The sequence below is a fragment of the Suillus clintonianus genome (genome assembly GCF_016758775.1).
Source record: "Suillus clintonianus strain FC179 chromosome Unknown DEU56scaffold_4, whole genome shotgun sequence".
NCBI lineage: Eukaryota > Fungi > Basidiomycota > Agaricomycetes > Boletales > Suillaceae > Suillus > Suillus clintonianus.
This window is the reverse complement of record NW_024539228.1, coordinates 12,731-32,495: the sequence shown is the minus strand read 5'-3', so window position 1 is coordinate 32,495 and position 19,765 is coordinate 12,731. Positions and strand designations below refer to the sequence as shown.

The 19,765-nt window shown below is 49.7% G+C and overlaps 11 protein-coding genes across 11 annotated transcripts; 4 read left to right on the top strand and 7 right to left on the bottom strand.

The window, feature by feature from the left end:
- The first annotated feature begins 414 nt into the window (after positions 1-414).
- DEU56DRAFT_769103 (glycoside hydrolase family 92 protein) lies at positions 415-4,207 on the top strand. Its single transcript, XM_041351285.1, has 23 exons — positions 415-683; positions 730-788; positions 844-918; positions 974-1,085; positions 1,147-1,193; positions 1,242-1,413; positions 1,463-1,627; positions 1,677-1,933; positions 1,982-2,012; positions 2,064-2,125; positions 2,178-2,277; positions 2,326-2,382; positions 2,438-2,471; positions 2,523-2,653; positions 2,702-2,769; positions 2,817-2,885; positions 2,938-3,024; positions 3,082-3,210; positions 3,268-3,276; positions 3,339-3,425; positions 3,479-3,632; positions 3,680-3,876; positions 3,937-4,207. The coding sequence occupies exons 1-23, from the start codon at positions 467-469 to the stop codon at positions 4,111-4,113; spliced, it is 2,496 nt and encodes an 831-aa protein (XP_041214228.1). The 5' UTR covers positions 415-466; the 3' UTR covers positions 4,114-4,207.
- DEU56DRAFT_769099 (CBS-domain-containing protein) lies at positions 4,208-7,124 on the bottom strand. Its single transcript, XM_041351284.1, has 6 exons — positions 6,820-7,124; positions 6,345-6,620; positions 6,158-6,292; positions 5,577-6,105; positions 5,435-5,529; positions 4,208-5,386 (listed from the first exon to the last, which is right to left on the bottom strand). The coding sequence occupies exons 1-6, from the start codon at positions 7,003-7,005 to the stop codon at positions 4,496-4,498; spliced, it is 2,112 nt and encodes a 703-aa protein (XP_041214227.1). The 5' UTR covers positions 7,006-7,124; the 3' UTR covers positions 4,208-4,495.
- Positions 7,125-7,631: 507 nt separating this feature from the next.
- Positions 7,632-8,328, bottom strand: DEU56DRAFT_367402 (uncharacterized protein). Its single transcript, XM_041345890.1, has 2 exons — positions 7,897-8,328; positions 7,632-7,840 (listed from the first exon to the last, which is right to left on the bottom strand). The coding sequence occupies exons 1-2, from the start codon at positions 8,096-8,098 to the stop codon at positions 7,734-7,736; spliced, it is 309 nt and encodes a 102-aa protein (XP_041214226.1). The 5' UTR covers positions 8,099-8,328; the 3' UTR covers positions 7,632-7,733.
- On the bottom strand, positions 8,235-9,693 carry DEU56DRAFT_367535 (uncharacterized protein). The gene is made up of 8 exons (XM_041345892.1): positions 9,548-9,693; positions 9,343-9,445; positions 9,235-9,277; positions 9,157-9,169; positions 9,055-9,102; positions 8,946-9,000; positions 8,742-8,900; positions 8,235-8,687 (listed from the first exon to the last, which is right to left on the bottom strand). The coding sequence occupies exons 1-8, from the start codon at positions 9,560-9,562 to the stop codon at positions 8,371-8,373; spliced, it is 753 nt and encodes a 250-aa protein (XP_041214225.1). The 5' UTR covers positions 9,563-9,693; the 3' UTR covers positions 8,235-8,370.
- On the bottom strand, positions 9,600-11,919 carry DEU56DRAFT_367455 (P-loop containing nucleoside triphosphate hydrolase protein). Its single transcript, XM_041345891.1, has 6 exons — positions 11,488-11,919; positions 11,233-11,432; positions 11,059-11,176; positions 10,704-11,005; positions 10,327-10,647; positions 9,600-10,273 (listed from the first exon to the last, which is right to left on the bottom strand). The coding sequence occupies exons 1-6, from the start codon at positions 11,759-11,761 to the stop codon at positions 9,821-9,823; spliced, it is 1,668 nt and encodes a 555-aa protein (XP_041214224.1). The 5' UTR covers positions 11,762-11,919; the 3' UTR covers positions 9,600-9,820.
- Positions 11,908-13,046, top strand: DEU56DRAFT_877457 (peptidyl-tRNA hydrolase PTH2-domain-containing protein). The gene is made up of 8 exons (XM_041356031.1): positions 11,908-11,945; positions 12,016-12,251; positions 12,317-12,369; positions 12,481-12,529; positions 12,580-12,605; positions 12,658-12,759; positions 12,822-12,874; positions 12,923-13,046. Exons 1-8 carry the CDS (start codon positions 11,933-11,935, stop codon positions 12,970-12,972), a joined length of 582 nt encoding a protein of 193 aa, XP_041214223.1. The 5' UTR covers positions 11,908-11,932; the 3' UTR covers positions 12,973-13,046.
- DEU56DRAFT_769083 (Shs13 protein) lies at positions 13,047-14,001 on the bottom strand. Its single transcript, XM_041351283.1, has 3 exons — positions 13,518-14,001; positions 13,283-13,468; positions 13,047-13,227 (listed from the first exon to the last, which is right to left on the bottom strand). The coding sequence occupies exons 1-3, from the start codon at positions 13,741-13,743 to the stop codon at positions 13,181-13,183; spliced, it is 459 nt and encodes a 152-aa protein (XP_041214222.1). The 5' UTR covers positions 13,744-14,001; the 3' UTR covers positions 13,047-13,180.
- A 1-nt stretch (position 14,002) lies between these two features.
- On the top strand, positions 14,003-15,210 carry DEU56DRAFT_769080 (uncharacterized protein). The gene is made up of 7 exons (XM_041351282.1): positions 14,003-14,265; positions 14,317-14,395; positions 14,450-14,573; positions 14,630-14,642; positions 14,694-14,819; positions 14,873-14,970; positions 15,030-15,210. The coding sequence occupies exons 1-7, from the start codon at positions 14,137-14,139 to the stop codon at positions 15,079-15,081; spliced, it is 621 nt and encodes a 206-aa protein (XP_041214221.1). The 5' UTR covers positions 14,003-14,136; the 3' UTR covers positions 15,082-15,210.
- Positions 15,211-18,290, bottom strand: DEU56DRAFT_877451 (WD40 repeat-like protein). Its single transcript, XM_041356030.1, has 7 exons — positions 17,959-18,290; positions 17,742-17,909; positions 17,274-17,689; positions 17,097-17,220; positions 16,371-17,045; positions 15,897-16,316; positions 15,211-15,847 (listed from the first exon to the last, which is right to left on the bottom strand). The coding sequence occupies exons 1-7, from the start codon at positions 18,196-18,198 to the stop codon at positions 15,287-15,289; spliced, it is 2,604 nt and encodes an 867-aa protein (XP_041214220.1). The 5' UTR covers positions 18,199-18,290; the 3' UTR covers positions 15,211-15,286.
- DEU56DRAFT_769070 (Tim10/DDP family zinc finger-domain-containing protein) lies at positions 18,291-19,224 on the top strand. The gene is made up of 4 exons (XM_041351281.1): positions 18,291-18,484; positions 18,537-18,575; positions 18,632-18,850; positions 18,905-19,224. The coding sequence occupies exons 1-3, from the start codon at positions 18,408-18,410 to the stop codon at positions 18,810-18,812; spliced, it is 297 nt and encodes a 98-aa protein (XP_041214219.1). The 5' UTR covers positions 18,291-18,407; the 3' UTR covers positions 18,813-18,850; positions 18,905-19,224.
- Positions 18,988-19,533, bottom strand: DEU56DRAFT_877446 (At2g23090 like protein; the record flags this gene model as incomplete). The annotated part of the gene is made up of 4 exons (XM_041356028.1): positions 19,385-19,533; positions 19,202-19,327; positions 19,125-19,147; positions 18,988-19,057 (listed from the first exon to the last, which is right to left on the bottom strand). The coding sequence occupies exons 1-4, from the start codon at positions 19,391-19,393 to the stop codon at positions 18,988-18,990; spliced, it is 228 nt and encodes a 75-aa protein (XP_041214218.1). The 5' UTR covers positions 19,394-19,533.
- Between the last annotated feature and the right edge of the window lie 232 nt (positions 19,534-19,765).

Sequence of the window (19,765 nt, the reverse complement as noted above, 5' to 3'; positions counted from 1 at the left end):
TCAAGTTCCGGTTACCGTGGAAGCCCATTCGAACAGCTGACTGTCAGAGGATGGGCTAATACTTACCCGGGTCGTCCGTACATGTCCGCTTCTTTTCCTTCGCATCTCCACTGAGCGGCAGCTTCGCGCGCAACTTGCAAGGCCTGCTAATTTGTGGCTGGCTCCCTGTGTTCGTTCACGCCAGTCTGACTTCTCCAAATTAATGTGTTTGCTCAGATATGCAAGAACCACCACGCTCTCAGCATGCTTCATGGACATGATGTCCTTGATGGAACCCGGGTTCTCATTCGCTTTAAAGTTTAATTGCTGCACAAGGTGTACGTACTGCCATTATTCTCTTTAATCATTCAAGGACTACAAAGGACTCTTCGCTACAACCCTGTAGCGAATTCTGGATGTGGGAATGTCGTCTCGTTATAATACCAGTCGGTTTGATCAGAATCGCTTGCGTTGAATCTTCATCACCATGGCGCGCTGGCCAGTGCTGCTCTCCGCGCTTTGTCTACTAACTGGTTCAAGTGCCCATTCACGCACGCAATTGGCTACCCGTTCGCGTCCACAATTAAATGTTCGCTCTCAGACAGACACGGGAACAACTTCTCCAGGAAACATAACTATCACAGACCCTGCAAGCTACGTCAATGTTTTCATTGGCACAACCAATGGAGGACATGTCTTCCCGGGTTAGCTTCTACGGCACATCTTTGACTTCTGCTGAGTTTTGCGTAGGTGCTACTCTTCCGCATGGAATGGTGAAAGTCGGACTCGACACCGATTCTCCGGGAAACGTAAGGCCATCCAATGTTTAATCTTTATGACACCTAAGGTTTGGTCGTCGTATAGCAAGCAGGTTATGATGCAAATTCTACTTTCAATGCGACCGGCTTCTCGCAGCTGCACGATTCAGGGACTGGTGGTGTGCGTGTCCTAGGTGCTGCAAAATACTGTACTTACAAGCTAATATTCCCTGAAGGGCACATCGCTATCCAACTTTAAGCTCTGGCCTCTGCCTGAATGCGAGTCGTTCGCATCGTGCAACACGTCTATGTCTGTCCGAAAGACGTTACGCAAAGTCCTCCCTGATGGTAACCAACTACGATTAAATTGTGATTTTATACTAAACACAATATCTTACTTGTATCACAGGTTCTCCGGACGATGCTGGTTCACCTGGTTACTTCGCAACGAATCTTGTGTGTGGCGAAATGTACTTCACTGTGTTGCTAACTTAGCCCCTGCAGTCTACTGGAGTGCAGGTGGAGTTGACTGCTTCACGTCGCGTTGCACTTCACCGTTATACATTCCCGTCGTCGTCACGTGAACCCCGCATTGTTGTGGACATCACCAACGACGGCCTGAACAGCAACACAGAACCTGTTATTTATGTTAACACTACTACTGGGCGCGTCACCGGTAACGTCGTTCAATGTCCCTTGATATCCCACCTCACTGTCATTCTTAGGAGGGGCCAGGTTCGCTGCATCGTTCGGTCCTGGAAGATACAATGTCTACACTTGTGTAGATTTCAAAGGTGATGGGTATGACTTTGAGGCTCCCACTGAATATGGGGTTTGGCTGGGAAATGCCCCTGTGCAGAATAGCACACAGCTCAACCAATTGTACTCTGGTATTTACTTGACCATTCTTCTTGGTATCTCAAAATGCATGGCTTGCAGGCTTTTTGTCCGAAATGGGTGCCCTGCTGACTTTCCCTCCCTCTTCAAATTCCATTCATACGACGATCCTAGCACGTGTCGGTATTTCCTTCATTTCCTCCGACCAGGCTTGCGCCAATGCCGAATCAGAGATTCCGGACTTTGACTTCGATGGAACCGTCGCAACAGCGCGAGAAACGTGGAACGAACTCCTATCCCGAATCCAAGTCAACACTCAAGGCGTGGACAACGAAATTACCGAACTTTTCTACTCATCCGTAAGTAATTGAATTGTCCCAGTGTGCCCGAGTTGCACGGCCATTTAGCTTTACAGGACGCACATTTCTCCCGCTGATTGTAAGCCATGCTCCCTTTTGCGACCACAGGATCGTTGACTCTCATTGATAGATACTGGCGAAAACCCCAATTGGAGTTCCACCGAGCCTTACTATGATTCCTTCTACTGCAATGTTGGTATCTTTCGGTAGCATCAGTCGTATATTACTAATGCCTCAAGCGCAGTGGGATACTTACCGCACGCTGTATCCTCTGATGTCGCTTCATGACCCGGAGGTGTTCGCCCGTATCGTTCGCGGAATGATCAACATTCAACAGCATGAAGGTAGACACCTGTACTGTGAAAGTAATGCATGCAACTCACTCATGATAGGTTGGTTACCTGAGTGCCGTGGCGCTACTCTTCAGCAGTTCATCCAAGGTGGAAGCAGTAAGTTCTCGAACTGGTTTTGCATGGTTCGTCTCTCAAATATGGCTTGTGACAGACGGCGACCCTATTCTCGGAGAGTTCTTTGTCAAGTAAGTGGGCATAAAACTCAGTGCAGGTATATTCGCTGACTGCAGTTGTAGGTTTTATCAACATGCTAGCGCCCTAAATGTCTCAGCTAATGATCTGTACACTGCACTTCTTGCTGATGCGGAAGACCAACCACCCAACTGGAATCTCCAGGGAAGACAGACTACTGTCTGGAAACAATACAGTTGGTAAATCAATACTTTCCCTGTGCTCGTCATGATCATATTTCCAGATTTCATTCCTTCTGACATTTATGGCTCGGGAGGTGCTGCCACCAAGCAGGTCTCACGTACACTGGAGGTAGGAGCGCGTTCAATCTGTGAACTCATCCTCGCTTACTTCGATAGCATTCATTCAATGATTTCTCCATCTCGCAAGTTGCAAAGATTCTCAACAAAACGGATGATGTAGCCAAGGTTTGCCATTCTCCATGTGTGTGAAACCAGAACGTTAGTTTTGTGATCGCAGTACCAAGCCCGAGCGGGAAATTTCATCAATGTCTGGAATGAGACAGTTATACTTCCCGGGCATTCCTCAATCAAGGGCATGATGCAGGCAAGTCACTCTCGCCCGTAATATCGTCAACGCAGCGTAAGACTAATTGGTTTTCAGCCTCGCTTTGCAGATGGGCAGTGGAATTACACCGATCCTCGTCATTGCAGCGTAAACGATCCTCTCCACTCAACATGTTACCTCGATGCTACAAACCACGATGGCTTCTATGAGTCATCTCCCATGGTGGTATGTATCTTCACTAGAATCTGTAATGGCTTGTATCTCACAGTTCCTTACCCTCAGTATTCTCAAGTGTGTATATCTTAGGAAGATATCTATTATTATTATTGTTGTTGTTGACAGACTATCACTAGTACGTTCCTCAAGATACAGCCAAGTTGATCTCGTTGCAAGGGGGCAACGAGTCATTCATAAACCGGCTTAACTTGATCTTCGACCAGGTAAACACCTTACAACCGCAACAATACTGGGAGATTGAAATGTGTCCTTTCAGAACTACTTCGATGTCACAGACGAGCCATCCCAGCAAATTCCTTTCATGTACCACTACGCTAATCGACCTGGCCTCAGCACACAACGTTCCCGAATAATAATCGCCGAGTCTTACAACACCACGGTCAACGGTCTTCCGGGTAATGATGATTCCGGCAAGTCTTGTGAAACCTTGATTGGATGTTATCTAATGCTTGCTTAGGTGCCATGGCCAGCTACGCCGTGTTCTACCTCATGGGCATGTACCCTCTCCCCGCAACCCGCCAATTCCTTCTCGCTTCACCCTATTTCCCGAAAGTCACGTTCTATAACCCGATTTTCAATACCACGACGACTATCATTGCTAATAATTTCAGGGGCAACCCTCAGAACGGTAAGGGCGGAACTGTCTTCGTGAAGGTTCGTCACAGCCCGATTGTCTATTTTTTACCATCTCTTAATGAGAGCAAATTGCCGCAGAGCGTAACTATCGACGGCCAGCCATGGCATTCAAATTGTTACCTAGACTGGGATGTCTTCGTCAATGGCTCCACCGTCGAGCTTGAGCTCACAAGCGACATCAATACCACTTGCGGAGAGGGATCTGACGCTCTGCCTCCTTCCCTTTCGACTGGTGGATACAGTGGACCAATGTAAAGAGAAGTGAAGGACCATTAAGATAGGCGACGTTCACATCCTGGTTCAATACCTAGCAGGACTTTTCCATGAATATATCTCCCAACTTGTTATATGCTTATATGTAGATTCTGTAGTAAAATAAAACGCTACAAGTTATTCAGCAAACTGAGGGACGAGTAGGCAACGCAATTATATTGAGATGCATGTGAATTCGTTCACAAAATTCGTAATAAAATCATAAACAAGTCGTATGCGCAAAGGAGTGAAAAACAGGTTTGACGGCATGGTTCTGATCCTGTATATATAAATCACGATCCGAAGTTAACAATCTATGAGTTGCTTAGGGTAAAAAGGTTGAAAGCATCAATAGACACAGTAGACCTTCTCCGTACTTAGCTCTTTAATCGTGTGCCAATCTCGAGATGGTGAACACCGCGATGATCGCGACAGCAAGTGCACCAATGCTCGCAGGGAGCAGCAAATCCTTCGGGATGCCCATCACCAACTCCTCCTGCGGTGGCGTGTATGGCCTTGTAGGGGGAGCCACAACAGGTTCGGGGATTGTCACAGCCTCTGCCTTCTCGACTTCCTTCTCTTCCTCCTTCGCAGCCGCATTCACCTCCGCGGCCTTTGCCTCGCTCTTCTCCGCACCAGCATCAATCCAGTGCTTCCCCCCCTGAATAAATAGCACAACCCGATCCGACCCCGCCGACCGCGCGATCTTTACCGCGTCTGCAATATCCGTGTCGCTCGTAATGAGCACCGTGTCCCCATCTGCATCCGTGTAGGATAACGTGAAATCTTCAGGGTCGGGCCGCTCGGTGGGTGAGCCTGCGAACTCAGTAAAGAACGGGTCCGTTGCAAGCTTGCCTTGCACGATCTCGCGCAACATCTCGACGCTATCGTGTCGTGCCTGGAACCGGTGGGTGCGCCCACTTGGCGTGCGAAACTTGAAGACGTACGTCCCATCGTCCACCGGTACGCTGGAAGTCGCGCCTGTGATGGCTGGAATCGTACCCTTGCGCTTTCGCAAGTAGCCCTCGAGTCCAGACTCGTGCTCCTCATCGACCACGGAGGCGGAGTCGTTCGGGTGCACTTCGGAGTACGGGGACTGCTGAAGGCGGGTGATGTTGTGCGTAGAGAGAGAGTGACCTTCGGTAGGGACGTGCGAACCAGAGACGACGGACTCGTTGTCATCTTGGCCACCAATAGAGTCGAAGAAGCGGCCCCACATTGGTCCACCTTCGGCTTCCACAGTTTCACCAGCGGTTTCCGTGCTCATAGCATTCATCTGAAATTGAGTAAGCACAGACCAAACCCACGAAGAGACTTTACCCACCTGCTCCAGGGTGGCGTATGTGAGCTTCAGGACATCAACGATGGCAACTAACTGTCCGTCGCTCTCGACAACAGGTAAGTTCAGATAGTGGCCATCTGGCGGCATCTTCAGCACGGGCAACACCAAGCACCAGAACACTTACCGTGCATCTTCTTGAGCGCATCGTGCACACTCATGGTAGGAGGAGCAATGTCAGGATGAGGGGTCATTACACGAATAACGCTACATATGCCAGCATCTAGACCCGCAGCGATGACGCGAAGGACAACGTCCTTGCTTGTGAAGATACCAGCGATCTTGGGGTGGGAATCACCAGCACCTGGTGTATTCTCCATGACACAAACAGCAGTGACGCGACGTTCCTTCATCAGCTTGGCTACCTCACGGACAGTCGTTTTGGGGGTGACAGTTGCAGGTTGCGTTCGCGAGTCCATGACAGTCGTGAGATCCGGCAATGCAGTTTTCTCGCGGAGAGCATCGACATAGGCAAGCATAGCAGCAGCTTGTGGGTTGGAGGCCATTCCTGGGCCAAGCTCGGATTGCACGCCCGCAAGAGCGGTATATAATTTCTCGGACGCGGACGAGGAACGCTCGACCTTGTTCAGTGCTTCATGGAAGACCTTGGTGATGTCAAGCAATCCAACGACATTGCCTTCCTCATTGCAAACGGGCTAACATTTGGGTTAATATCGTTCATATTCGGAGAATCCCGTAAATTCATACCAAGTGACGGAAGTGACGTTGAACCATAAGCTGAAGAGCCTCAGTCGCGCTAGTGGTATCCCGCGTGACCATCGGGTTCCGGGTCATGATCTGACTAACTGGAGTGGTATGGGGGTCAAGGCCATCAGCAGTGACCTATAAAATTATTAAGGGTTGATCGTCAAGTGAAAAATAGTCAATGACGTGCTCTGTATGCCAAATCCTTAGCGGTAAAAATACCGCTGAGTCCTTCTTCATCGTCTACAACAAGGACACAGTCCGTCCGTTTGGCCGCACATAGCTGACTAGCCTCTGCGACAGTAATGTTATCGGGTACAGTGAGTGCAGGGCTGGGCTTTAATGCAGCAACAGTGCCTTTCGTAACAACAGGTTTTGCTGCACGTTTTCCACGGCCACCTGCATGATGCGTTGTTGAGATGATGCGTTTTCGGGCAAGCTGCGACTCTATTTTCTTCCGAATGGCCTGTGAAGGAGGGTCAGCGACTGAAACGGCACGGTCGGGTGTGCGGCGGTGGGATATGATGTTTGCCGCAGAGTGGGCACGCCCTTGGTAAAGAGGTGATAAGGAACTCATTGAAAGAGTATGTACACGTGTACGAAGAAGCGTACCGTAAACAAAATTGCGCGTCCGGAAGCCGAAAAACGGAAAGAATAATGCTTACCTCGTCGTGCTTGGTCTGCTTTCTTCGGGTGTCAGCGGCAGACGGTGAGATACCAGATAAGTTGGACATGGATGCTGATGAAGTCTGTTTGGGTGCTGGTGGTACTGGGGAAGGAGCGCGATCGTGATGGAGAGCTCTGTTAGCGGACGGCGAGTGTGATGACGGGACAGGAATGCGAGAAGACATGAATTGTATTGAGAAACAATTAAACGACGTTGACGACAGTCGCTGTCGCTGCGGATTTAGTTTCTCGCCGTTGTGGTCGACGTTGCTCGCGCTGCCTGAGTCCGTGCGTTTGATCCTTCTCAATCTTCCAAGAAAGCAATATTCGGACTTTGCTCTTATTTGGCTACAGTGGCAGTGCAGTTCAGGGCGGCACCGACAGGCCCTGCGGCCTGCCCTCGTTCGTATTCAGGCCTCAGGCTGCGCCTTCTCCAGTGTCCACTGCAGCACAATTCCAGTCCACTATATTCCTGCTGTTATAGAATAAGTATGCTCCACCAATCACCAACATTACAACGTCGTTTTCTGGCAAAAATACCTCGGTCGCGCGCTCAGATCGTGACAGAGCATGACCCACTAACGAGCCTAACGACTCCAACAGCGAACTCAACGACTCCCTGGGATAGCTCCAGTATCGAAGTAGTGACACTCCTCCCCAGCTTCAATATACTCTCAATCAAATTTCGAACAAGCGCGAAGACAGCTTGAAACACATCTAACACACAGAATACAGTAATGACTCCAGTCCAATATATAGCAGCTCGGGAATGCCAGAACTTCTCATAGCTCGTGATCACTGGCCACCGTCGAAACGTTCAACGTGAACAAATTGGCATGTACGACCCGGCGAGTGTGGCAGTGCAGTCGTTTATGTCCAGGGACTCTTCAATCACCGACGCGCCCTATGACTTTCATAACTTCTTCTTCTTCTTCTGCAACACCTCTAACCCCCTTCCCTGCTGTCTGAGCGTGTACAAGTAGTACACTCCACCAATCACCAAAATTGCAGCGAAGTTTGCTGGCAAGTGTATCAGTTGCAGGCTGAGAACGTCACTGAAAGGGATCGTGACCCACCAAAAACGAACCCAAACACTCCCTGGAATAACTCCAGTACCAGAGTAGTGATGCTCTGTCCTAGCTTCAGTATACTCTCTACCGTGCTTTGAACAAGCGCGAAGACGGCTTGAAACACAGCTAGCACAGAATACAACAACGACAGCCCGATAGCAGCCAAGGACTGCCCAAAGTTCGTCAATGCAGCAATAATCGTTGCCATAAGTAGCTCGTGATGGTCAAGTTACAATGAGATCGCCGTGTACCATTTTGTGTTTGGTGGAGTGGATCAGAACGCAAGTGGTCATCGACGTCATCGGAGCCAGGCCAAAAATCACATCCTTGGAGCAATAATAATCTATCATTATACGTTAGTGCAAAAAAAAGATGATAGAGCCATTGCATATGTGCGGTAAATGGGAAATGTCTAGGCGAGCTATCACATGTTCCTTCCCAAAAACCCAACATTTCACATCCACGTCCACGTCCGCATCCTTAATCCCTCCTCGCACCAGCAGCAGGCTCAACGACGGCACTGCCGCCCCACCTAACAACCAGCTCGCGCACGCGCATCCACACTTGACCCACCGCAGGTGGGACTGACGGGTTCCTCGAGAGATCCGTGATACGCTTATCGGCAAGCGTAATGGCATCACGCGTGAATTGCGAGTGGAAGTAGCGCTGATGAAGGAAGTTGGCATAGACCAGAGGCATCATGAGCGAGTTACGGAACAGAAGTGCGCCGAAGAGAACGCGCGCGAAGATGACGAGCTCGGTGATGGCCACGATGCGCATCGCAGTGTCGTAATTAGCTGTGTGTGTGACGTGTCACTCACAAATGTCAACTGCAAAAACTTAGAATATACCTTTGACCCAAAGGTGGAGCTTCTTCGCCAAGGGATGAGGCTGGGGTGCTCCTCCAGCAGCGAGAGGTGCGCCAGGAGGCAAGAATTGAGGCATCAACGTCGTACGAGTGAATGTCAGCGCATGGAAAAGGGAGAACACGAAGTAAGGGAACAATGCAACTGCGCTTCATTAGTACTTGTGCCAACTCCAATGGTATAACGCACTGGTGACCGGCCTGGAAGTCCACCAGAAGATAGCCAACAAAAAGTATTGCACGTTCTGCATCCACCGGTCATCTTCAAGAGATCAAAAGGGGTAAATAGGATAACCCACCTCGTCTGCGAGGGCCCGTCTAACATACGCCATGTTCGGCTGGGGAGTCTACAACCATGCCTCAGAAACACACGCAATACATGCGTTACGTCATAAACTCACCCCAAGCGCCTTCCTGAACACGCAACATCCACATCAACACGCGATCTCCACGTTGACTGACACGCAGAAAGTACTCACTGGCAAACAATGAAATAGGACATTAGGGCGCCAAGGAAGCTAGCTGTAAGCATCGCAAAGGGGTCTGTGAGAACGAGCCTTTGGAAGGTTGAGCAGTGAGCTGCGCACCCTTGTACCACCACGAGGAGACGCTCTTGAACATGATCCATGCTAAAAAGTAACGGAATCCTGAGAGAAGGAGCAAGAAGTGTCCACCCGCCCAGAGATAGTGCTATTGTGTTTCGATGGGGAATGAGACAACGGAAGCAAAGTGTGACAAGCCGGGCTCGTCAGAACAATAATACACAGTTTTTAGTGAAATGAGAAGACTGACCTGCGTAGTTGCCATTATACTTGAGGTAGATCACTGAGTGAGTGAAGTGGTTAAAGAAGAAATTTTGAGCTGGCAGCTGATGTGTGGCCAGAGATGTCAGGCTTCTGCCTGGTGTTCAATTTAGGGCAGGCGCACACGTACACCCTTACAAAATATGGGCGCTTATGGGTGCTCCCATGTCCGGTCCCGCAGCAACTGCGCTGCTGAATCCTGATGTAAAATATTACGCCAATGCAACAAACAGCCAGTAGTAGACATAATCGCATCACAGTGTTACCCGCTCCATTGCTGCCCAGACGCCTTCGCTCTCTTCCGTTCCTTCCCTTTCCGATACATCTCCTTATCTACTGCTTTCTTGCCCAAAGTCTCGACCCGCCTTTCTTTCTCCTTTCTCCGCGGTTTGCTCCGCTGGGACTCCTCCTCTTCCATAGCCTCCTCTCCACTTTCTGCACCGCCACCAAGTGGCATATCCTCCCACTCCTCGTCATCCCCATCCACCTCATTTCTCCGCCGCTTGTCACCAATAGCAGGCTTCCCACCACCGATATTGACATTCACGCGCGGGGGGACAGCGAACCCAAACGCCTTTCCAACCTTTGCAAGGTCCAGCGCATTAATGTCAAATATCTTCTTCAGCGAATACGATGCATATGCTTGCAGATACGACCGGAAACCATCTCTTGCCGACTGGTGCAAAAAGTAGTTCTTTTGTAGAAGCTTCTCCAGCTATACACAGACGTGATCAATTCATTCATATCGTAGAGCCTATGAGCGCCTACCTGACTCTGCACATTCGCGATCCGGTCTGCGGGGAACGTGAATTCATTCAGCGGAACCTTTGCTTCCTTGAGGTACCGTAGGAAGCCAAGTTCGCTTTCTAGCAGGAACATCAAGCTCTTCCCGACCTTGCCAGCGCGCGCCGTTCGACCCACACGGTGAATGTAGTCCCGAGGGTCGTCTGGAGGATCAAATTGGATGATCCAGTCTACCCGTGGGATATCGAGACCGCGGGCTGCGACGTCTGTGCATAGTAAAATTCCAGACTCGGCATTTATGAACTCGAAAAATGTGTTTGTCCGTTTTTGTTGTTTTTGCTTGCCCTGTGATGCATCGCGTCAACTTATAACACGAGAATATGGGCGGATCAGGAGCATACATGCAAATCGAGCACAGGCACATCGATGTAATTTAGCAGCTCGCCGTGGTATTTCACGGAATTGCAGCTCGAGAAGAACACGATGACTTTCTTCTTGAGGTTCTTTTTGAGGAAGGTGAAGAGAAGGAGGAAGCGGCGGTCAGAGGAGCAAACAACATATCCTTGTGAAAGTGTTGAGACAGTGCTTGTCGCCTCTTCTTTGTCGACATCGACGTGCAGAGGCCCCGGACGAAGAGATATTCGCGCGAGGTCTTGTACTTTTGTAGTTTGAGTAGCCGAGAAGAGCATGGACTGTCGCTCATCTATGCTGCAATTTAGTTCCTTGCAAAGGGGTAGGGATGTAAAAAGACCGAACCATTTGGAAGGATTTTTATTATCTTCTTCATTTCCTCCTCGAAACCGATCTCCAGTATTCGATCTGCCTCATCTATCACCAAGGCTTTAAGATTTCGGAAAACAAATCCTTTTGTGTTCTACCGAGACAAAGTTAATGCATCAATATGATGTATGTAAGGTTTTGAAGACATACCTCGAGGTGATCGAGCAGCCGACCAGGAGTCGCAACAATCAAATTAACACCTTTCTCCAACTTCTCCGCCTCGGCCCTCCTATTTGCACCACCGATAACAATACCAAAGGTCTGCGAATGATGTGCCATGAGATCTTTTGCAACCCCGAATATCTGCAGCGCTAGTTCTCGTGTGGGAGAAACGATGATAATTCCAGTACCTGACAAAAACAATCATTCAGCTGCCTCACAAGATGAAGTGAACGCAAAATGCACCATTTCTAGGTTTGAACTTCATCCGATGCAGGAGCTCGACCGCAGGTATGAGGAATGCAAGCGTCTTTCCTGATCCTGTACGTGCAGCGCCTAGGACATCTTTGCCTGCGAGGAGAGGGGGTATAGCTTTGGCTTGTACGGGGGTCATTGTGGTAAAGCCCATATCTGCGAGGGCTTTGTTTGTTGGCTCTGAGAGCTCAAGTGACGAGAACGGTTCGCGGTCAGAGACATCTTGCTGTGCGTCCGCAGATGAAACGGTAGAGTCCCCTGCCATGGCTGTGATTCGCTGATATCAGTGAGTATATTTTGAGCACAATAAATGTGTTAGATATAAAAAAACCCGGGAAGAGACCAGCCTGCAATTACAAGCGACGAAGCGTTATGTGCACTCGATCAAAGATTTCGAAAAAGCTACTCTCGGCAAACTCCGACCACTCTCATACCAATGTCTCCGTCAGGCAAGTAAATTATGCATAGAACACAAGACAATAGAACATCATGACTTATACTACAAACACATCATTATAGCACTATCACATGTGGTGGTCGCAGGAGCTGCCCTAGGGCTTGGCTACTACCTTGGATCACGATTAGGCACCCAGGACGCTGCACCTATTGTCGCACCTACTGAGCCACCGTCAGAGCCGAAGAATATAGAGCCACCCAAGGCCGAACCAGTGGTGGACAGTGACGAAGAGGATGACGCGCTTGCAGATGGAGATCTCGGCGCGGTCAAGGCAGGCTTCATGCAACCTTGCAAATTGGTATGGGCTGGCATCCATTCGACTGTCCACTTGCTGACTTCACATGCTGACTTCGACCTCGAAAGGTCTTAGTCGTGCGAACGGATCTCAAAATGACCTCTGGAAAAATAGCTGCACAGTAAGTGCCATTCGCTGTGCCCAGGTCACTTGAGATTGATTGTTTAGGTGTGGGTGAGTGCTCACGCTGTGACAGGTGATAAACTATATTGAATGGCACGACGACTTTCAGACACGCAACATTAGCATGCTACAAGGCATTATCGAGGACAAACCCTGCGGTACGCTCCAAATGCTTATTTTTTCAACCCAGTCATTGAAATGTCTATAGCTCGTGCAACATTGGGAGAGGATCGGGTATGTGGAGGAAGACTCGCTTGTCCTTCACTCATTGACCGCTGCAACCTAGTCAAGCTAAAATTGCACTGAAATGCTCGTCAGAGGACGAGCTCCTTGAACTCGAAGCAGTTGCCAAGAGTCTCAATCTCTGCGCTCGATCAATACTGGATGCGTGAGCATTCCTTTCGACCATACATCACCATACCTGTTTGCTGACCCTTTCTCTCGATGTAGTGGTCGTACACAGATCGCGGCAGGTTCCCGCACTGTTCTAGGTATTGGTCCAGGTAGGTCAATTCGCTTGTCATGGTCGTCCATACTGAGATTCTTCGCAGCGCCCATAGATCTCATTAACCAGGTGACAGGCCACCTGAGGCTCTTGTAGTCCCGGCGGGATTCTTATTTACGTGCTGTACAAGACGGCGACACCAATCGTATGCTTGCATCGCCCAGTCACCCAGGTGTCTGTTTCAATGTGAGGATAGTGCAGTGTGATATAGTACAAATGAGTAGTCCGTGTGCATGCCGTCTATGCTTCGTGGGTCTAGGTTGTGCATCTAGGTTGTGAAGGCTTCCTTCCTCCTTTCCACCGCTCACACTACGTCTCCACTCGTTCCCGTCCCGCCGTTTCCTGCATTATCTGTAAAGCAACAATCAGTTCTCAGTGCCGCTGGCCAAGACATTGTAGAGCTTACTTGAGCCGATATTGATGAGACCGCCGGGGACGCCGTTAACCGAGCCACCTGGTGCTGATCCTCCCGTTCCGGTGGTCACGTTCCCGATGGGCACGCCCTTGAATTTTGATGATCCAAACTTTTTTGACCCAACCCTTTGAACGGCTGCTGAACCTGAACTTGCCACCCCTCCTGATCCGGCGTTGTCTAGATAGTGGGTCAGATAGCAGGGTACCAGGGTGAGCGCCTTACTTACTTGATCCGATGTTTATGATATCAAGACCGTGACACCCGAACAAGCTTAGGGGGCCTGTGCAGTTTGTGGTCGCACCAGTGCCAATGACCGACCCCGCAGGTGCTGAACCGCCTGCGCCGGTCATGACATTACCGATTGCATTGCGCGGTGTGATTCTGCGAGGTGGTAGGGCTCTAACGCCAGCAGTGAGAGCGGTGAGAGCGAGGATGGCACTGTAGAAATGCATGATTGTTGGTTGACGGCGGGTAGAAGGCAAGAAGATGAGCGGGAAGAGGTGGTGGAGGTTGGCGGTCAAGAGGGGAATAGCGAGATGGAATGTATACGGCGGGTATTTATGGGTCTGCGCGGGTGGTTGACCAAAATAAACAAGTGGCTTACAGACGCGTCTAGGTCACGTGGTTTGATTTCTGAGCCTAGAAGGTGTCACAGCCACCCGTCGTCTGTCAAGAAAAGGGAAATTTCTGGAACTCTATTTGAATTGCGTCACAACTTGGAGTGACTGTTGTCAATCTTTAAGTGAACAAAAATGAGTGGAGAAAGCACCATCATAGACCTCACTTAGAGCTTGTCTCATAACCACTACCATCCAAGTTTTCGTTCATCCCTCCTATCTTCTCGTATGGCCACTCTCACTATCGCCCGTGCCTATCAGCATGCATACCACACTCACCCGAATTACACTCTCGCTGTCACTGGTGGAACCTTGAATGCTCTCGGCGACATCGTTGCCCAGATTTCGCAAAATGTTGTAAGTACACCCTTTTTTAATGTCATTCTCTGCAACTCATCCGACCCCTAGCTCGTGAAAGATCACGAGCCCAGACCTGGTTGGGATCCCGCACGCACTCTGCGTTTCTTTTGTCTTGGAAGCGGCATGAGTAAGTCCCATGCACTTGATTATCGGAGTAAACCTTGAACCATCTGCCTGCGAGGCCCTCTACTCGGGAGATGGAATTTATTCCTAGAACGACGATTCCCTCTTCGAGCGCGGAGAAGTCAACCCCGCGTTAGCTTCAGAGCTCTTTCAAAACGTGTGGCTGCCGACCAGCTAATAATGTGAGACCTTCCTTCAAATATTTGATACGATTGCAGACTGACGCCTTGGTCGCTAGGGCACCGATTGGGGTAATAATATTCTTGATTGCCACCTTAAACATGAGCTCATACGTATTCCAGCTCGTGATGTTTATAGGCTCCATGGGTGTGATGGAATGGCGAAGTCCCAGGCAAATCCACGAAAAATATACTGATATGTTTGCTCCCGCTCTTCTCACCAACTGGAAGGTTTGGCCTGTAGCACAAGTAAGTCCAAGGACGCTTAATTGTTCGTCGACGGTGAACTTAGTTTCTCGCAGATGATTAATTTCCGATATATGCCGCTGCCGTATAGAATACCTTTCCAGTCCGCCTGTGGTGTCTTCTGGACGTTGTACTTGTCCATATTGAATGCCAAGTGAGTAGCCACCCTTGTATACACGTCCGATGGTTCGATTGGTAACGCTAACTTTACAGGGAGGACGAAAGGCAAGATAGAGAGGCAGCACTACAAGGAACAGTCCGTTAGACGATCATTTCTCTTTCATAAAATATTCTTCAATCTGGTCATCGGTAAACCTCGGGTAATATCACATTCACGATTTGGTTGTAGCTCATAGATCTATCTCATTTTACCATGTTTTATATCTGACTCAATGTTATCCATTGTACATTGTAGCATATTCCGCTTAGGGTAAATTTTGGGGTACAAGCATCGCCAGATGTACTGTATTTTAAGTCTGCCCATATTTCGGCTTGAAGAATGCAGGGGGCAATTTTGATAGCACATCTACCAGCGGCCGTTCCACCAGCACCAGCTCCCCAGGCCCAAGGAAATCGAGTGCCAAGATGGGACGATAATTTGTCACCATCCGCAACTTCCTTTCACTGGCCATCTCTCCTACTGCGACCGGGCCGGTCTGCCTGCGGCGTTTCCGTGACTGGCCGGTGTACTTGCCCTCCCAGTCCAATTCGAGCTTGCAAAGCCACGAGGACCCCCAGAAGATAGCCTCTTTGGGCTTGGCCGACAGAGGCGCAACGATACCCGTCATTTCGTCATCGGATGGAGAAGGAAGGGGTTCGAATGCGACCCCGATGACTGGGTCTGCGGCGCTCAGGAACTGCTTTGGAAGACGAGAGTTGAACTCCCGTCCCCATGATGGCACTTCACCATGTTCTACGTGGAAGATGTGGATTGTGTTGTTGGGAAGAACGGCGAGGAGGATTTGCGGATTGTCGGGGAGGAAAACCAGGACGCTCGGGGGAAGAGGAAGTGACGGCAAAGTAGTGTGGTGCTAGCACAAATCAGTTCTGTATTACATCTCGGCGATACATTAAACTCACTTGTATGGAATCGAGGTTGAAGATGAATATTCGGCAGAAGTCGTCGGACGTGGCCAACCACTGGCCGTCGGGGCTCACTGCCATCTTCATGATAGCGATGGAATCGATACCACCAACCGACTGCTCGTCCTCATCTGAGGTCCGTTTGTTAGTCCCTCGCACTACTCTACCGCTTGTTATCGACCCAGCGTTGCAATGTTGGTTGAATGTCCGAAGTACGGTGGGCGCTTCCGAGCTGAGATCGATAACGAGGATAAGCGACGTTATTGCAGAGGCCATGATCAACTTCGAGGAGTCTGGGGTGAATGTAAACGACGATCCACCGGTTGAGACAGGGTTCTGAGAGCTTTGGGCGGTGATTCGATTCTCCAATATTGACGTGAATGTCCGCACCCGGCTCGGTTTGAGGAGGCCAGCGGGCTGAAACAAGAGAAGTCAGGCAAAATCTACAAGGTCGATTTCTGTATCGCTCACATTGAAGCTGAGCTCGAAAAGCTTTGCCTCGTACAAGTCAGATACGACAAGCCAACGCCCATCATCGGACAACGCGGTGGCGATGAGGTTCGTGCGCACGTTGAGGTCCATCTCGAGTACTTTCTCCCAAGAAGTCCGTGTTTCAGGATCAGTCGATGGATCAACGCCATCCACGATCACATCCGAGTCTGGAATGCCAAGAACTCGCCATATATTGACGCCTGTCTCATGCATGCTTGCCACAAGGCGGGCTTTGCGAGAAACACATATTGATGCGGTGTACGCGATGCGACGATAATATGAATCCTCGAAAGTCGTGGTGACTCTTGTTGTGAGGGGGTTGACAATACGAGGGGCAACGGAAGATGAAGTCATGCTAGCTGGCAGCGCAGGAGTGAGGGCAATAGACATGTCCAGTCCTCCAGAAGCTAGGACCGGTGCGATGTATGTCGCATTTGCAGAAGGCTTCCGCTTGTAAGAGGGGGGTATGGGGATGTAAGGTGGCCAGACTGCGAGACACCGGACGTCATGTGAGTGTACACGACGTGAGCCAGACTGAATCCATCGTGCTGGGGCAGAACTCGTTACGGAAGATGAGGTTTCTTCAGCGGTGGGAACATATGAGAACTGCACAATTTTTTGGTCAACGCCAGAGCTGAATACAGATGTGCCTTCCTGGAATCCGGCGAATTTAGTCACATAACAATATCGTATCGGACGACTTACGGGACCAATTGCAAGGCAAAGCACGTCAGCTCCGTGCGCCGGATAGCTGCAGGTTTGCGTGCAGCTCATGGAGTCCCAGAACTTCACTGTACCTAAAGAATCCCCAGACACGATGGTCCCATCGCTGTATCAAATTGGTTAGGTCGGCATATTGAGGTATTTTGCGCGTGTACTCACGCAAGTACGCCCACTGTCCAGACAAGCGTCCGTTCGCCTTTCATCTTGTCCGTCCCCATACGGTCAGTCGATCTGCCAGTCGCGACATCCCATTTCCGCAAGCTGCTATCCGAGCCACCCGTGACGAGCCATGTGTCGGTCCACTCGTCTTCATCGTCATCGCTGTCTTCGTCGCTATCAGTCCCATTGTCACTTTTCTTCGCCGTCCGCTGTTTTGGCGGTCGAGGTGTTGGCGGACCCCAAGCAATGCTCAGTATACGACTTTTTATGCGATCGAATCTCCTGTGATGCTGCAGAGTATCCGCGACTAGGGACAGCAAGCGAACAGACCCGTCTTCGCAGCCAAGCGCCAGTAGGGTCGAGGCAGGGTTGGCTGCAATACTCCAGATGGCACCTCCCTGGGAGCTAATAGTTCTCTATAGTTCAAAATGAGTCTGGTGTAGACTATACGAAGTCAGAGCATCGTACCCGAACACAGCTGCGAGATATGTCCCATTCCAGCAATTCAGACCCACCACCTGAGCTAAAAAGGCGGAGATCAGAGCACGACGGTATGGTGTCCGATGGAAATATATCCGGATAGCGTAGAGTAAAAGCTAGTGAATCTACTTTTGATGGACATGGGCCAGGTAGAGTCTAAATGCAACTTCAATTATTGTGTCAATTGACGACGCACAGCGCTCACCTTGCGCACTTGCCAAGCTTGGGATGCCTGAATCTCTCCCTCTTCGGCAGTCCATTCGAGAAGGTCGATGTTGCCATTGGCATGGCCAACACCAAGTGCCCCAAACTTCTCTTTTTGATCCCTTTCCCGTTTCTTACCTTTGAGAGATGGTAGTGGTAGCGGAGGAAACGCGAGAGCTGTGATCGGCGAAGGTGTATAGTCAACGAACCTACAACGGTGCACAGCGACAGGTCTTGACATGGCGCGAGCCTCAGCGAAGGGATAGACTTGATTCTTCAAGGCTCTGATATGCCTCACTGGCACATTTTTCTTCACTGCCTTTCTTGGACGCGTCCTTGAACCACGTGGTCAATCCTCATATTTTGCTCCTTACATCTTCGCGACTTGCTTTTGAACTTCCTCCAAAATTATTGCTTTCGATTTCACTTTGCTTTCTCGTTTTTTATAATATGTCTTTCCTTGGACGTGGTGGTCCATCACCAGCTGGTGGTGTCAACCATGAGCGCGTTGAAATGGCCATAAACGAGTGCGTTGGCTCCCATTTCACCCGGCCGTTGCAGCTGACTCTCAGGCCTTAGAATTGACATGGTTTCAGACGTCTTTAACCGCATCGTTTCGTCTGTGTTTTTTTCTGCAATTCCTGTGGCCTTGACTTATTTAATGTGCGATGTAGTTCATGTCACTCCAAGTGCATTAGTCCTCGCTATGCCGAAGGAGACCTCAACAAGGGCGAGAGTGTCTGCATTGATAGATGTGTGGCAAAGTTCTTCGAAGTTAACAAGAAGGTCGGAGAAAAGATGCAGAGCGCAGGAGCGAGTGCACAGGCCACGGGGTCATCGAGCTTCTCGCTATGAGAATGACTGCACGAGGGACATTCATGGATGGTTATGATGTGAGTCGGTCGCCTACCCAGACTTTTTCTCACCTCGCTTACTCTTTTCTTCAGAGCTTCGACTTGTTCTACAACGTAATGCATTGGTGCACGACTATCCATCCCAACACATTAGACAAACATGTATCGGACGGATCCTACTTGGTAAAGTTCGGGAAACACTCTGCTAATGTTTTCGTGTGCTTGTTCTGGGCGTGCTCCTCTAGTCTGCATGTACATTATCAGTACAAATCGCTTCTCCCATATTCTCATTTTATGAAAGGCAGACACTTACGCTGGTGCACGGGTAGTTAGCAGCTGAGATGGAATCGATTAGAGTGATATAGACAGAATCTATGAGCAAAAACTTACGAAGGTCTGTCTGCAAGTCTGGCAAACAATGTTCTTTGCCGCTTCGTTAACCTTGGTCCTACTTGTAGGACCTTTGTCTGAGCTTTTTGCAGCATTGCGTTCACGCTTTTGTGCAGCTTTGGCGCCCTGGTGGCTTGTTAGTGGGCTAGAATCACCCATTCCTATGAACTGAAGATAACTCACGTTCCCCATGTTTAAGCTAAGAGACTGAAAAAAATGGAGACCAAGAGCTGGTACGGAAAGCTAGGAAAGAAGGAGAAACCGGAACTGGTATACTTTGCGGGTGCTCGACAACGTTGCGCAGTGCGCGCACAGGACGTACACATTTGTTACGTAAGTCGTCTTAAAGACTTATCTTATCTCCGTTATCCTTCGTCTATCGTGGCACTTACAATCAAACTTATATACAGAGTCACTTACCACTGTCACATCGACTGGCGCCGATGTTCGTAAGCGGAGTTCCGCAATATTGAACAGATATATGGTGCGGATAATCACAATCTTTCGACAAGGGGGAGTCATTGCAACCAGACTCTTGTCCAAGCCTGGCACTAGAATACTGCC

Excerpts from the sequence above, each read along its gene's own strand:
- DEU56DRAFT_769099 (XM_041351284.1), bottom strand. The coding sequence starts at position 7,005 with ATGTCTTCTCGCATTCCTGTCCCGTCATCACACTCGCCGTCCGCTAAC. Across the intron at positions 6,293-6,344 it reads CTAAGGATTTGGCATACAGA|GTCACTGCTGATGGCCTTGA; the intron begins GCACGTCATTGA and ends ATAATTTTATAG. Across the intron at positions 5,530-5,576 it reads TGCGCTCAAGAAGATGCACG|ATGGCCACTATCTGAACTTA; the intron begins GTAAGTGTTCTG and ends AGATGCCGCCAG.
- DEU56DRAFT_367455 (XM_041345891.1), bottom strand. The coding sequence starts at position 11,761 with ATGGCAGGGGACTCTACCGTTTCATCTGCGGACGCACAGCAAGATGTC. Across the intron at positions 10,648-10,703 it reads TGCCTGTGCTCGATTTGCAT|GGCAAGCAAAAACAACAAAA; the intron begins GTATGCTCCTGA and ends GATGCATCACAG. Across the intron at positions 10,274-10,326 it reads TCGCGAATGTGCAGAGTCAG|CTGGAGAAGCTTCTACAAAA; the intron begins GTAGGCGCTCAT and ends GTCTGTGTATAG.
- DEU56DRAFT_877451 (XM_041356030.1), bottom strand. The coding sequence starts at position 18,198 with ATGTCAAGACCTGTCGCTGTGCACCGTTGTAGGTTCGTTGACTATACA. Across the intron at positions 17,910-17,958 it reads AAGCTTGGCAAGTGCGCAAG|ACTCTACCTGGCCCATGTCC; the intron begins GTGAGCGCTGTG and ends AGTTGCATTTAG. Across the intron at positions 17,690-17,741 it reads TATCTCGCAGCTGTGTTCGG|AGAACTATTAGCTCCCAGGG; the intron begins GTACGATGCTCT and ends TTTGAACTATAG.
- DEU56DRAFT_769070 (XM_041351281.1), top strand. The coding sequence starts at position 18,408 with ATGTCTTTCCTTGGACGTGGTGGTCCATCACCAGCTGGTGGTGTCAAC. Across the intron at positions 18,485-18,536 it reads GTTGAAATGGCCATAAACGA|AATTGACATGGTTTCAGACG; the intron begins GTGCGTTGGCTC and ends CTCAGGCCTTAG. Across the intron at positions 18,576-18,631 it reads GTCTTTAACCGCATCGTTTC|TTCATGTCACTCCAAGTGCA; the intron begins GTCTGTGTTTTT and ends TGTGCGATGTAG.
- DEU56DRAFT_367535 (XM_041345892.1), bottom strand. Across the intron at positions 9,001-9,054 it reads GACGGGCCCTCGCAGACGAG|AACGTGCAATACTTTTTGTT; the intron begins GTGGGTTATCCT and ends CGGTGGATGCAG. Across the intron at positions 8,901-8,945 it reads GACTTCCAGGCCGGTCACCA|TTGCATTGTTCCCTTACTTC; the intron begins GTGCGTTATACC and ends AATGAAGCGCAG.
- DEU56DRAFT_769083 (XM_041351283.1), bottom strand. The coding sequence starts at position 13,743 with ATGCATTTCTACAGTGCCATCCTCGCTCTCACCGCTCTCACTGCTGGC. Across the intron at positions 13,469-13,517 it reads TATCATAAACATCGGATCAA|ACAACGCCGGATCAGGAGGG; the intron begins GTAAGTAAGGCG and ends CCCACTATCTAG. Across the intron at positions 13,228-13,282 it reads TCTCATCAATATCGGCTCAA|ATAATGCAGGAAACGGCGGG; the intron begins GTAAGCTCTACA and ends GTTGCTTTACAG.
- DEU56DRAFT_769103 (XM_041351285.1), top strand. The coding sequence starts at position 467 with ATGGCGCGCTGGCCAGTGCTGCTCTCCGCGCTTTGTCTACTAACTGGT. Across the intron at positions 789-843 it reads ACACCGATTCTCCGGGAAAC|CAAGCAGGTTATGATGCAAA; the intron begins GTAAGGCCATCC and ends GTCGTCGTATAG. Across the intron at positions 2,472-2,522 it reads CTCGGAGAGTTCTTTGTCAA|GTTTTATCAACATGCTAGCG; the intron begins GTAAGTGGGCAT and ends CTGCAGTTGTAG.
- DEU56DRAFT_367402 (XM_041345890.1), bottom strand. The coding sequence starts at position 8,098 with ATGGCAACGATTATTGCTGCATTGACGAACTTTGGGCAGTCCTTGGCT. Across the intron at positions 7,841-7,896 it reads AGTGTTTGGGTTCGTTTTTG|CAAACTTCGCTGCAATTTTG; the intron begins GTGGGTCACGAT and ends TACACTTGCCAG.
- DEU56DRAFT_877457 (XM_041356031.1), top strand. Across the intron at positions 12,252-12,316 it reads TCATGCAACCTTGCAAATTG|GTCTTAGTCGTGCGAACGGA; the intron begins GTATGGGCTGGC and ends CGACCTCGAAAG. Across the intron at positions 12,760-12,821 it reads GCTCGATCAATACTGGATGC|TGGTCGTACACAGATCGCGG; the intron begins GTGAGCATTCCT and ends CTCTCGATGTAG.
- DEU56DRAFT_769080 (XM_041351282.1), top strand. The coding sequence starts at position 14,137 with ATGGCCACTCTCACTATCGCCCGTGCCTATCAGCATGCATACCACACT. Across the intron at positions 14,266-14,316 it reads CCCAGATTTCGCAAAATGTT|CTCGTGAAAGATCACGAGCC; the intron begins GTAAGTACACCC and ends TCCGACCCCTAG. Across the intron at positions 14,396-14,449 it reads TTGTCTTGGAAGCGGCATGA|GCCCTCTACTCGGGAGATGG; the intron begins GTAAGTCCCATG and ends TCTGCCTGCGAG.